Here is a 13,700-nt window from a genome sequence, read left to right as displayed (position 1 = left end):
TAGCTCTTAACCTCTTTATGCCCCGTGTCCCCAATATGGGACGGAACTGGGCATTTTCAACATTTAATAAAGAAGGGAACCCCCTGGTAGGCACCTATGAGCTTCGCAACTATGAGCCGACAGGTGGAGGGCGTTACGCCCAGCAGACCTCCGGCAAAATCCCTCGCACAGCACCTCTGGGACCTAAGAAGTTAAATAATTTTATGAAATATTCTCAGAAAATAATGGTAATATGGAGTATCAAATCCATTTCTTTAATTTCGAGAAAAGAAAAATAATGGTGGCATGTAGCATCCAAATCATTTTAAACAATGGTGGTACTGTTATACGGCATTTATTTTCAGGATACTTCAAATGAATCTTGTGACTGTAGTAAGTAAATCGCGGCCTTTGGTCTCTATTCACGTACCAAGAATTCTGTTCATTACTACAGAAAGAATTCTTTTCATTTATTTTTTTCTACAAATGGAAACAAGTTTCTTATTTACAGAAGGATAATAATCATATTATACTCATAGATATGGATGTTTTAGGAAAAAATATAAACTAGCAGGACTCAACCGATCTCCTGTGTCATGCCTCCACGCAATTCAATACAGCATTCCTTAATCTCCTTGTAGTAAGCTCTATTTTCTTACTTTTTAAACTTCTCAGGAAAGAATGGAAACCGAGATACGAGAGCAGGAGTTTCGTGGGCTGTCCAGGTGCCGGTCCACAGAGGTCGAAAGCCCTCGCCACTGTAGGGCACTTCCACATACACGAAACATCTGTGGAAAAATATCCTTTACAACCTCTGTATAAGAGGAAATTGTTTACAAAGTACGAGATAATGCCTTAATATTGGTCTTCTGTTTTCTAATTTACCAATAATGTGAAGGAAACATGAAAGACTTACAGGTAGCTTCGATCTACCTCCCTGCTGCAACATATGAAAGAATATTAAGATAATAGTGACAATGGCGATTTTTTCATAATACTAATACCTTCACTGAATAAGTCGGTGTCTAAATGCCTTCGTGAGATCCTAATAATTAATACCTCCCATGGATATGAGAGATTATTACATCCAGTGGAGCCGAACCTTTTTGTCTCATAAAAACCCTCCTCAGACAGGTTCCCTTTAGACTATATTCGCAGCAACGTAATTTCCTCCTCTGGCGTTGATATTACGTCGGACAGTGACCCCCTGAATACTGACCACTTGCAGTTTCGTTCAGAACAGTCAGACATTATTTATATATTCATACATTATATTCCCTACTTTTCACCTTTCTAGTGCCTTCGTGAACTGAAATAGATATCTATACAACCGTTTTCCTCGATATGGTTTGCAATAAACCTTATCCACAGTCCTCTTGGCCTTACACCACACCTTGCACCACTCTTTGCACTTACCCATACACTTTCCATTATCCTAATACGTGTATTGTCTTCATGCGTTGCTAGAAAGAGGTGGAAGAGAATACCTTGTTTCGTAATAGCATGCAATATTACAACTTGAAAGGCAGTCAGTGGAGCGCATCTCTCCGACAAGGACATCGTAATTTCCAGACTCTTCATAATGGGTTAGGTTCTCTTATCATTGACTAGGGTTTCACAAAAAATGTTTCCCGGTTCCAGAATCTGTAATACGATCCGGATCGGTCCCAAAAGTTAATCGATTGTTCTCTGGGACATGAGCTACCTACCCCACCAAATTAAGTTCAAAACTCTCTCTCTCTCTCTCTCTCTCTCTCTCTCTCTCTCTCTCTCTCTCTCTCTCTCTCTCTCTCTCTCAGTTTTTGAGTAATCCTGCTAACAGACAAACAAACTAACAAAGAGACAAACAGGGGTAAAAACATTCTCTCCTTGTCGGAGAAAAGAAAGACTCAACACATTAATCAAATATTCAGGTGTTCCTGGGTTAAAGGAAACATCAAAGAATGAGTTAATTTTGATATATCGATTTTGAAAAAGACATTAAACATGTATTTACATCGAACTTCACGGAAATAGTGCCCCACTGAGGGAAGAGGGGATGACCTTGACGTCGTGGCGAGGCTTGAAGCGCGGCCGGTGGTGCCATGTACTCTAAAGACCTGCATGCCTTTGTAGGGTCCGGCATCTGAAGATCTCGTGGGCCAAGTACCCCCGCCCCTCCCTTTCATCACTGGTAGAGGACTCTTGCTGATGATGTTCATCCCTACTCATCCCCTATCTTGGCAGAGCTTTTACCTCCCTATGTGTTTGCGGTGCGTGGTGTCTGGGAAAAGGGAGTCCTGGAGGTTGGGCAATGCATGATGCACCCTGCAACTAACAACACATCTCTTTAGTCCACTATTCTGGTTAAACGGGCGGCCTGGTTGGGCCTTACCAGGACGAGCGGCTGGTCACTTGTTAGCCAGGGTCAAGTAGTCACTGGTGAATATAGTGAATACTAATGTATCATCCTGAAATCACCACTGTCTGGATCCCATGGTGGTTACATGCGTATACTTCCTCAGTACCTCTGTGGTGGCTAGCAGTGTTATCTCTGGCTGATTTGACTTCTTGCTGAGCTTTTTGGTGGGTGAAAGGGTGGGGGAACACAGTATTTTTTATTGTGTACTGCATGTTTTGAAGTAGTAATGTTGACGACTATGTATCTGTCCCAGGCCTTTCAGAATCAAGATTACTGTACTTATAGCCACTCTGGAGTCTTTCCACGCTTCTTGGGACTATCCTCCTTTGCCCCAGCTTCAGCTGGGACTGTGAGGCGTTCAGGTCAGGTTGGTGCGGCTCTGGGGTTAGGCCTAGACAAAATGGTGCCTGAGTCATAGGCAAATATCTAGTGCTGAAATCCTGTGTAATTGTATCAGTCTAGATACTGAGATTTTTTATTTACACCATGCCACTGTCTCAGCTTATGGCAGAGAACCTAAAATCTCACTTCAGAGGAATGGAAACATCCTTGTTGAGGTGTCCTTCCCAGAAAAGAGCTCCCGTTTACTGGCTCCGACCTCCATTTCTGGTGCAAATGTTTCGTGCATTCCGTTATGCCACCCTGAACTGATCTGTGTCAAATTATCCCTTCACCTCCTCTGATACTCGTAGGCACAGCTGTTGAGGAACTGCGGTCTTCTGGTGTGGTGACTTGAGATGCTGCAGAAGAAAATAGATGGTATTCTGACCCCAACTCCCACAGAGTTCCTCACATTTGACAAGTTAACCTTGCCTGCTTCTGCAAACTCGCTTGGCTGTCACTTCCTGTGAAGCTATACGGGCCAACCCCAAAACGATGTTCCAGTGTCATGGGTATGGATATGTTAGCCACTGCCACCATGCACAGGCTGGTCTTCCTGGTATCTGTGTCTCCTGTGGCGAACCAAGCCATAATGATGACAGTAAAAGACTCCTTAAATGCTATCACTGTGGGGTTCCCCATGCTGTATCTTCTCGAATCTGTCCTTGCTACTGTCTAGAGAAGGAGATTTTGACCATTCATATGTATGAGGTTTTGTTTCCCAAAGCAAACAGGATGACCCAGGCTCGTTTGCAGCGTTACTTATGCTTGTGTCCATTCTGGAGCAACTGTGTGCTGTTCAGTGCCTCAGAAGTTGCCTCGACCTATTCCAGTGTCCACTTCTCCATCTGGATATTTGCCTCATGTGGTCCTCGAGTCTAATACTGTATATGAGGTTGATGTAGACCCACCTCCTCAGACGGTTTCTGCCCCCACATCAGTGGCTGATGGTTTGTCCACTTCTGTGGTGGTGGTGGATGTCCACGTTGACATGTCTCCTTGTCTTGCCTTATCCAGCGTGCCTGAAGTTCCTTCTGTACCTGGTAAGAGTCACCGTGTCACCGTGGTCCTTCAGAGTCCTCTGAGTCTCAGGACCGTCCTCCTAAGATCTCTGTCGTAGAACCTTGTGAGGACCTCTCTGTTGTTTCCCCTGCCATGGAGTCTCTGGAATCGAGCCAGGTGCAGGGTGACGCTGGAGTTTTGCCAGTGGTCCGGCTCCCACTTGGGGATGGAGTTGCATTGACTGCTGGTGCTTCAGCTCCGACGCATAGGATTTCAACGTCACCAAAGTTAAAGATAAAATACTGTCCATTACGGATGAGGTCATCTATACACAAGAGAAAGATATTTGTGAAGCTCGAAATAAAAACGTCCAATCAGTTTTTATAAAAGAAAGTAATTTTGAGAGACATGATATGGAACATGCATGCCCACACCTATTACCAGACATACAAATACCAGAAAAGAAGTACAGAAAGTTAAGTAAATTAGACGAAGGAAAAGCAAATGATCCTGGCGAAATTTCAGGTTGGGTGCTACATGAATGTGCAGAAGAGTTAAACAGACCATTGTATTTAATATTCAAGGAATCCTTAGGTCAAGATAAACTACCTGATATTTGGAAGAGAGCAAGCATTGTACCCCTGTTCAAGAAAGGAAATGGGCAGAATCCACTCAACTACCGACCAGTATCACTGACCAGTGTTGTAAGATACTAGAAAACCTGATAAGAAAATTTTGGGTAAAACATCTAGAAGAACACAGTATGATAACAGAGAGGAGGCAGTTCGGTTTTAGAAAGGGAAAATCATGTGTTACTAATCTATTAAGCTACTATGACAGAGTTGCAGAAACATTACAGAAAAGAGAAGGATGGGTGGACAGTATCTATTTAGATTTCAAGAAAGCATTTGACAATACCGCACCAAAGACTATTATTGAAACTGTACCATCAAGGAGGTATCCAAGGCAATCTGTACTGTTGGATGCAAAATTTTCTCAGAAAAGGGGAAATGAGAACAGTATTAAGGGGAAATTACTCATCATGGAGGGAAGTGACTAGTGGAGTTCCACAGGGCTCAGTCCTGGCACCAATTATGTTTTTAATATATTTAAATGACAGACGATAACACTGGAAATGTAAGCTATCTAAATATGTTTGCAGACGATGCAAAGCTATAAAGGAAAATTACTAACGCAAAGAGCTGCAATAGGAATTAAATAAGCTTCATGAATGGAGCGATAAATGGAAATTGGAATTTAATGTGGACAAGAGTCATGTAATTAAGTTCGGTAAAAGTGAGAAAAGACCAGATTGGGATTATTAGGAAGGAAGATCAACACTACACATATCAGAAAGAGAGAAGGACCTAGGAGTGATTATCAATAACAGGCTATCTCCAGATGACCACATCAGTGAGAAGGTACGTAACATGTATACATTGCTTGCTAATATGGGAATACCATTCACATATATAAATGATGACATGTTGAGAAAGATCTATCTCTATCTATCTATATACCTAGGCTGCTTCCCCCAAGGAAAGGGAGGTAGCCGAGACAGGACGACTCACTCTCCATTTACTCATCCATTCAAACACATTTATTCGCATCTTAGCCCCAAAGGGGAGAACGGACAGATCCTCACCGCATCACACCGCACATGATTCATCAGACAAACCCTGGAGTATGCATCAGTAGTCTGGAATCCTCATCTCAAAAAACACAAAGATAAGATTGAAAAAGTACAAAGGGCTGCTACACGATGGGTACCAAGCTTAAGGGATCTAAGCTGCAGAGAAAGACTAGCAAAACTGAATCTACCAAGACCACAGGAGAGAAGGAAAAGAGAAGACATGATTAAGCTATATATATAAATGCATCTCAGGGAATGAGAAAATAGACATAAATAAATATAACCTATGGGGAAGCATCAGCAAGAGGACACTAAAAAACTACACAAAAAAGAGAGACGATAAAGACGTAAGGAAATTCAGTTTCCCAAATAGGGCAATTAATCAGTGGAATGCAATACCGAATGGAATACTGTGTGCCAAAACTGTTCACAGTTTAAGGATATGTATGATAAACATAGTTTAATACACGGGACAGTACGAGCTTGACTCATTCCTGTTAAGATACAATTAGGTAAGAATTAGGTAAGTTAAGAACACACACACACACACACACACACACACACACACACACACACACACACACACACAATTAATTACACTTACAGAAAAATATATCTTCGATTACTGTCTGGGTTCTAAACATTCCTCACCTCGAGCCTTCACACTTGCCCTCCACTCCTCCCTCCTCTTTGCTGTATCCCTCTCTCCTCCTTACAGCTATCTTCATCATGCGTTATGTTCCTTAATTTATAACAACATTACCTGCAACCCTGCTTCTGACACCTCTACCCTTCTCCTTTATCCACAATATTCCCACTCCCATACTCTCCCTCCTAGCACTCTCTGTCCTCCACCACCTCCTTACTTATCGAACATGAAGCAGACACTCGAAACATAATTATTTCTGATACACTGTTTCGCGACATGTTAGTACTTTCATAACTTTACCGCTCTTCACTGAAATGTTGATAAGAGTTACTTAGAATGTTAAGCCCTAACTCATACCAGTGTTGTCTTATAACTTCAGCTTTAGTACTGAAAATATTCTAGCAATCTTTGAAAATAATCTTACACGCCGGAATCCCTACTCAGAAAGCTCATCCACTACTGTCATTAATCTGTCAGCAACATTATCAACCCACCTGCATCTAATTCTAATATTGTCTTAAGTTATCCCATCACATAATCTGTTAAGTATTAGGTGTTTGCTATACCAGGCAACTCAGTCCAATATGTTACCATATCAAAAGGCTTGGAGCATGCAGGCTGACAGGGACGAATTTTTGCCGTCGACTATACCTGTGGCATTATGACTGGTGTCCCCAGGGAGGTCAGATGGCAAGCACAGTACTTAACACCCCTTATGAAGGTGAGAAATTACGTGGTGTGAGGGATATGATGATTTTGAAATATGCCCGACGTGTACCACACAATTAACTAAATTTGTTGGCAGCCTATGCAAACATTACCAGTCTCCAAGAACTCGCATTATCAGCACACAACTAATAGTAATCTTAATTTCACAACCCAAGAAACAACAGAGTTAACCTGAGGATTGATGTGTTGTCAATGAGTAGCAGCATTGAGTTAGTAATGGCGAGGGTGTTGCGGAGGTGGTACACGTGATGCAGCGGGAGGCGAGTGAGGATGAGTAGCTTAGTTGACCATACCAAGAGGCGACCCTCGAGGGACCACTCAGCAACGGCAGCGAGGAAGACTGGGTTGTCACTAACCACCACCACTGTCACGAACCACGACACAAGCCGCAGCTGTTGGGCACACCAGCGCTGTTATGGTGACATACACATAGAACTACTATGACAGTTACCAGCCCTTCTCAGAATAGCTGTGATAGCGACCTACCCGCACAAGCAGTCCTGTGACAGAGAGCTATCCGCATCATCAGTAATGTGATAATGACCTACCTTGCGGCACTGGCTGATCACCCAGGAGAGCTGTGCCTGAGTCACATTACTGTCCCGACCATCCGTCGCCACCTGGAACATCCCAACGCCATTTGGTGCTGCCACCTCACTCACACCATTGAACTGAGGGTACAAAGAAAATATATATATATATTTATAAGGTAACGGTAGGCTGTTGCAAACTTAAAAAAAACAAAAAAAAAAACAATCATGTTGCAGGTCTGAAGGCATGACTCAACTACAAGAATGGAATTAAAATGGCAAAAGAGAAAGCTTCCCCTACACAGCAAATATTGTAGCCGTTCATATGAAAAATCGAGCAGGAACACTATCCAACAGAGAAAAACTAGTGTGGAATCGGTTACAGGAAAAGATGGAGAAAAGAAATTCAGTATAACAGTTGTGCACTGAACCTGAAAAGGTTCAATGTAGAATCGTAGTATCAAGAATACTGTGGGAATGAACGTTGTTTCTGTGTGTGTCTGTCCACATTTGACCCCATCAGATTTTCACGTGCCATGCATCAAATAATGCGGAAAGACAAGCTGGCAACGGAGATGTAAATTATAACTGCGCAACCCATGCGCACTTTTGTGGCCGATCCTCAGACATTGGGAACCCTCTACATGTCATACCACTGGATGGAATGAGCTGCAATTTTGCATGGGCATGCCCAGTATTTCAGAGCAGGTCCATATCTGGTGTCAGTGTGTGTCTCTGGGCAAGCCCTTTATGCCCCATGGGCCTCCAGTCACTTGTTCTGTTCTAGGTAATTCTGTTTTAAGTTTTTTTATTAACTTGATATTTTTCCTCAAACCATTTTTGTCATTATGGCCATATTGCAGACACTCAAAACTCTTCATTAAATTAGCAACAATTACACTACTCGGTAATTTGTTAATCATCCATGATATTTCCAAGACAGTTCCTTCTTATTCTCAACTGAGTCAAAACATTTGTAATCAAAAACCCATCTGTACACGTTATTTCTTGCCTGCATTTGTGTCTGTCAGTCCATATTAGGTCCACTACAAGAGTAAGCCACCTCATCGAAGGGAGAGTGATAATTTGAATTAACCCCTCAGAAAGGCGTGACTGTAGGAAAAGTGATTCATGTAATAGCTTGTGTTATGTAAAAATCAAGTCTATGTGTGGTGTTCTGTAATGGTCATGTCTATGTGTGGTAGAGGGAACCGACAGAGTGAGAACAAATGCAAATATATGAAATGGTGCACTCTAAATGTTTGCCATGGTCTGGGTTCTAACTCTAGGAGCAACTTGACGCAGTTGAATCGTACTAACACAACGCAACTGATCGCCTGTGCAGCTCTCTTTCAAATTCTTAGAAGTTTGCTGATGACTTCTGTGTTATACGATAGCCCTCTTTAATGCTTTGGTTAAATCTTCCCTGACTCTGCTTTCAGGCGAGTATATATTTAAATTTCTTTATTTGTCTTGATAACGAAGGCTTCCACGTGCCATGAATAATTTTATCATTCTTCTCTAATCACTCTGAGACCGTGGTTCTCAAATTGGGGGTCACAAGAAGCTTTTAGGAGACACAGTAGGTGGAAAAAATATGGACTGGAACCTTAACAATACGGTGCTGTTTTGCTTCATCATCCCCAGCCTGATATAAACTCTGTGTTACCTATAACCAGACTGGCACTTTCAACACTGCACATACAACTCAGCAGAAAAAAATTCTTAAGGTTCTCAAAATCAGCCTACTTCGTCCAATATGCAAGAGTATTTCAACTTTGCTTATCAATACCCATACTTTGAAGTATCTATCAGTATTAGAATAAATTATTATTTTAATATTGTTGAAAGGCTGGATTGCTAGCCAGATTGAGCTGGAGAATTCCCGATTTTTCTCGTAGTTCTGCTACACGTCAGAGTTGCCAGTTAGCCCGCTATTGTGAGCGTAGTAACTTTTTTAAGTTGTACATTAATTTCTGTGCTCTTTCTCTCAATAATGTATAATTTATGTGATTGTTAAATTATGTAATTTTATCTCAGTCTGTATGCTGAAGCACGTAGAGTATTATGCAGTGTAAGTAAACTCTGGCATGTTTCGGATGTCTCCGACCTGGCAACTGTTGCACGTCGAGAATGTACTGTACTCAAAGGTTCAAGGATAATGCAAGCTTATATAAGGATGGGGAAGAGACTCGAGCAGTTTCAGTCAGCTTTCAGTTCAGTTGGAGTGTAGTTCAGTGTCAGTGCAGTGCAGTGAAGTTTATATATCTTCAGTACTTGTGAAAATAGTGAAGTGATGTTGGCTTGCATTAAGTGTAATTATTTGGAAAATAAAGACAGTGAACTTAAGAAACCAGTGTTTATTCACAACGCCTGAGTTGATCTTGAGTGTTGTACACCGAAAGGCTGACAATAGGAAGAACAACTCACCAGGCAACGTCCTTTCTATACTGATCCACTGCTGTTGGAGTCTGTGGCAGTGTAGGATGAGGACATAACAGTGGTGTCAGGAGAGTGGATCATTAGATACTGCTGCAGTGAGTCTAACCTTCGACATGGAGGCAGAAGGTATACAGAAGAAAAGCCAAGCTAGGCAGGATGAGGTGTCATTGGCTGCAATCATGAGATTATTACAAGCACAAAATGTACAACTACAAGCACAGGATGTAGGACTACAGGCACAGAATGAAGGACAGAAAGAACTCAAGGAACAATTACAAGCACAAAGTGTACAACTACAAGCACAGAATGAAGGATGCAGGCACAGAATGAAGGATGTAGGCACAGAATGAAGGACAGAAAGAACTCAAAGAACAATTACAGGCAGAAAGTGAAGAACAAAAAGAGCTCAAGAAAGAAGTCAAAGAACAATTGCAAGCACAGAGTGAACACCTTCAAGAGGCATTACAGGAGCAACAGAGGGAATTACATCCGAGAATGCAAGGACAGCTAGATGCTTTCATGGGGGAATGAAGGAAGAGCAGCAACAGTTGGAGGAGGAAGTATACGCTGAGCTACAGCAGCAGAAGTGTGAGGTAAGCAAGAACGTGATGGAGTTCAGACAACATCTAGATGACCAGCTGAAGCATGTAGACGACCAGCTGATGATTGGTGAGGAAATAGTGAAGGAGTGCAGACAACATATAGATAACCAGCTAAACCATGTAGTCGACCATGTGAAGATAATTAGTGAGAGAATTGAGGTTGCAGAGAAATACTGCACAGCTGAGCCTCAGGTTAGTGTACAGGGAGCATATGAAAAGAAAAGGACAGTGTATAGTGAATCTTGACATATCCCAAGCATCTGAAGATAGCATTACAGGGTTGAAAAATCAGAGATTCAAGTCCTGGACTTAATTATGATGCCCCAATTTTTAGGCCCCAAACCAGTGAAGTGCATGGCCATAACGGGGATCCAATTATAAAGAAACCACAGGAATTTGATTGTAGAGCATCTTGGGTAGATTACCGGGAGCAATTTGAGGTACCTGCTGATCAGAATGGTTGGCAGGATACGCAGAGGGCAGTGCAGCTTACTAATAGCCTCAAGAGTGCCGCAGTGGAAATTCTGGGCCAGATGTCAGTAGAGGAGAGGAACAGTTATCAGTCCTTGGTAAAAGTACTGGAGTGCAGATATGGGACCATGTACCTCACTGAGGTTTACAGGCCAATGCCCGGATGCACAAACGGCCTTAAGGCTACACACGGCCTTAAGTCGGGTAGTTTAAGGCCGTGGGTCGCTAAGGCCCATGCACGAAGCACCAACAGGAGGGTAAGCCTCGGTAAGGCCGCCTCAACCGCTGAGGCTGGGTCGGAGCAGCCTTACCGTATTGAGACCCGTAAATAAAGTAACTCCGATTTGATATTCTCTGTAGCACAAACCGGACCCAACTTGTTATTGTTTGCCTCGGCATGGAGTTGATGGTTGCCTGTGAACTAGATCGTGCTTTTAGAAGGGAATGGAGGTTTCTTGAAGCCACTGAACCCCTGTAACATAAATGATGAACATGTATTGAGACAATATCGCCCCCCCAGGAGCGAATTCCTTCGTTTAACGGAACTTGTGCCTCATATTGGGAGTGTCACGTTACACTGCCATGCCATTCTTGCCTACACAACAATTTTTGGCAACCCAGAGGTTCTACGCTAGTGGGAATTTTCAGTGTTGCTGGAGGGTGGTATTCATGAGTCAAGTGTATGCAAAGTGATACCACGTGTGACAGATACTTTATACAGAAAATGACTGAGAAAAATTAAGATGCTCAGTGGTTTGCTGAGAAAGACAGAGTCGAGGGTTTCCACAGAATAAATAAATTTCCTGAAGTATTTGGGTTCCCATGGGAAGGGAGGGGAAGAATGCATCTCCAGTATCCCTGCTTGTAAGGGGCAACTAAAAGGGGCCTTTTTGTCTCCAGTCTTTCTTTCCTTACTGCCCTCTTCTGTCTTCCATTCAACCCCCTTTTCTTGATGTTTGTGTTTCTTATGGTCTTTATTTTCCCTCTACTATGCCATGCAGCCATATTATGGATTGGTGATAATTCATCATTATTCCTAACTTCCTAAAGTGCTTGGAGCAATGGATTGAACCCCAATACCAATTAAGGCCCCAGATAACAAAGAACATGTATTTGTCAGCCGCAAACGGTTTCATTCACTGGCTGTGCAAGTTGTTTGTGACAGCAAGAAAATGATAATGAGCTGTAATTACAGATATCCTGGCAGCACTCACGCTGCCTATATCTGGGCTAATTCTAACCACCAGAGATCTGAACCAAGGTGTCTATGGTGACATTTTTATGCCAGGTAATTGTGGTTGCTGATTACTTTGTTTAAAGTTAGACAATGGTTAGGTAAAACATGGCAAACATAATAAGTTCCCATTCATATTGCTATTTTATTTCTTTACTCCTAAACCCTCTCATCTTACTAATGTTTTAAAGGTTGTGTGGGTGTATTGCTCTTCATCACTAATATTGGGACGTCTTTTCATTGCACCTGACATTTTCAATTAATTACCGGCACTTCACGTGCTTATCCTTGACTGTTGTGTTTTTGTTACCGGCATTGTGTGAAATAAGGTATTGTATAGAACGCCTAGGAATTCTATAGAATGACCAACATTTTTTGGCGAAGTATGAAATAAGTTTATTTCATTCTGACTTTATATATTTTATCTAACCTGGGACTTTAATAGAATGCATAGGTATTCTGTAGAATATCTAATATTTTTATGGCAAAGTATAATGTAATAACAAGGGGTTAGGCTGGGATAATGTAGGTTAGGTAAGGTTAGGCTAGGTTAGGTTAGGTTAATTTAGAAGAACGTTATGTGAAGCACTTACCTAAATTAACCTAACCTAACCTACCGTAATCGAACTTAAACGAAGCCTAGACCATCCCAGCTAAAACTAACCACAGCCTAAATTAACCTAACGTACTGAAATGACTGGGTTCACAGTTTGCCGGTTTGCTGCAGTTTGGTCGTTTCTCACGCTGCCAAAAATGAACAAGGTAATCTACAGAATACCAAGGAAATGTGTACAGATGATTCTATCTTATATCTTGGCTTGAAGTTTACCTAGGCGTTCTATACAGTGACTGGTGTCCCACTATGACGGTAACATAAACACTCCTCTCGCCTCTCACCCCCAGCTGATTCATGAAGGTCTGTGATTGGCCCAGTGTTTGTGTTCTGCCGTCTGATTGGTCGGCAGTGTCGCAGCTGGCGCACTAGCTTTCCCCCAAAACATTCCCTACAGTTAAGGCCAGCCTTAGCTAAGACCAATGCACGAAACTTAATTCAGCCCTAAGACAAGGCAACGGGTCGTCGTGTATGGGCCTTAGAGGCAGCCGTAGGGCCGCCTTTAATATTTCATATAAGGCCAGCCTTAAGGCTGCCATCCGACGAAGTTTTGTGCATCCCACCACAAGATTCTGGACCCATATACGAGCTCGAGGCGAACCCCAACAGCAGCCTGCTCATGACCTGGAGAGTATGGCATACAAGGTGTACCCTGGAGCAGCATCTAACTTGTTGGCTATTCTTCTGAGGGACCAATTCATCGATGCTCTCGACAGTGTAGAGTTGAAAGTGCAGGTGAACCAGGCACAAGCCAGAAGCATGCAAGAAGCAGTAGCCAGGGCTCTAGAGTTTGAGTCCTAAGTGAGGTCCAGTATGCCCACTTTTCAGGCAGGTCGTAGTGCAGGATTCAAGGCAAGAAAGGGTCAGGTACGTGAAGCAAAAAAAACTTGAAGGAAGTTGCTGGTACTGTGAAAAGCCAGGACATTGAAAAGAGGACTGCTACTAGTGGAAGATGGAACAAGGGAAGACCGGAGGAGGTTGCTGGTTCTGCTGGAAGCCGGGACACAAGAAGGACGATTGTTACAATTGGAAGA

At 42.6% G+C, this 13,700-nt stretch overlaps 1 protein-coding gene across 1 annotated transcript in view; it reads right to left on the bottom strand.

Moving 5' to 3' along the window:
* LOC145412362 (glutamate receptor ionotropic, kainate glr-3-like) overlaps positions 1-9,861 on the bottom strand; it is a 178,225-nt gene extending 168,364 nt beyond the window's left edge. The window contains exons 1-4 of the mRNA XM_080282251.1: positions 9,853-9,861; positions 7,323-7,445; positions 6,946-7,166; positions 639-767 (exon numbers count right to left, since the gene is read on the bottom strand). Of these exons, the coding sequence (XP_080138377.1) occupies positions 639-767; positions 6,946-7,166; positions 7,323-7,445; positions 9,853-9,861 (482 nt within the window). The remainder of the gene's footprint in view (positions 1-638; positions 768-6,945; positions 7,167-7,322; positions 7,446-9,852) is intronic.
* Between the last annotated feature and the right edge of the window lie 3,839 nt (positions 9,862-13,700).

This window comes from Coenobita brevimanus, chromosome 93 (genome assembly GCF_032717465.1).
Source record: "Coenobita brevimanus isolate Jiangsu-jjx chromosome 93, ASM3271746v2, whole genome shotgun sequence".
Lineage (NCBI taxonomy): Eukaryota > Metazoa > Arthropoda > Malacostraca > Decapoda > Coenobitidae > Coenobita > Coenobita brevimanus.
This window is presented reverse-complemented; position numbering and strand designations above follow the sequence as displayed.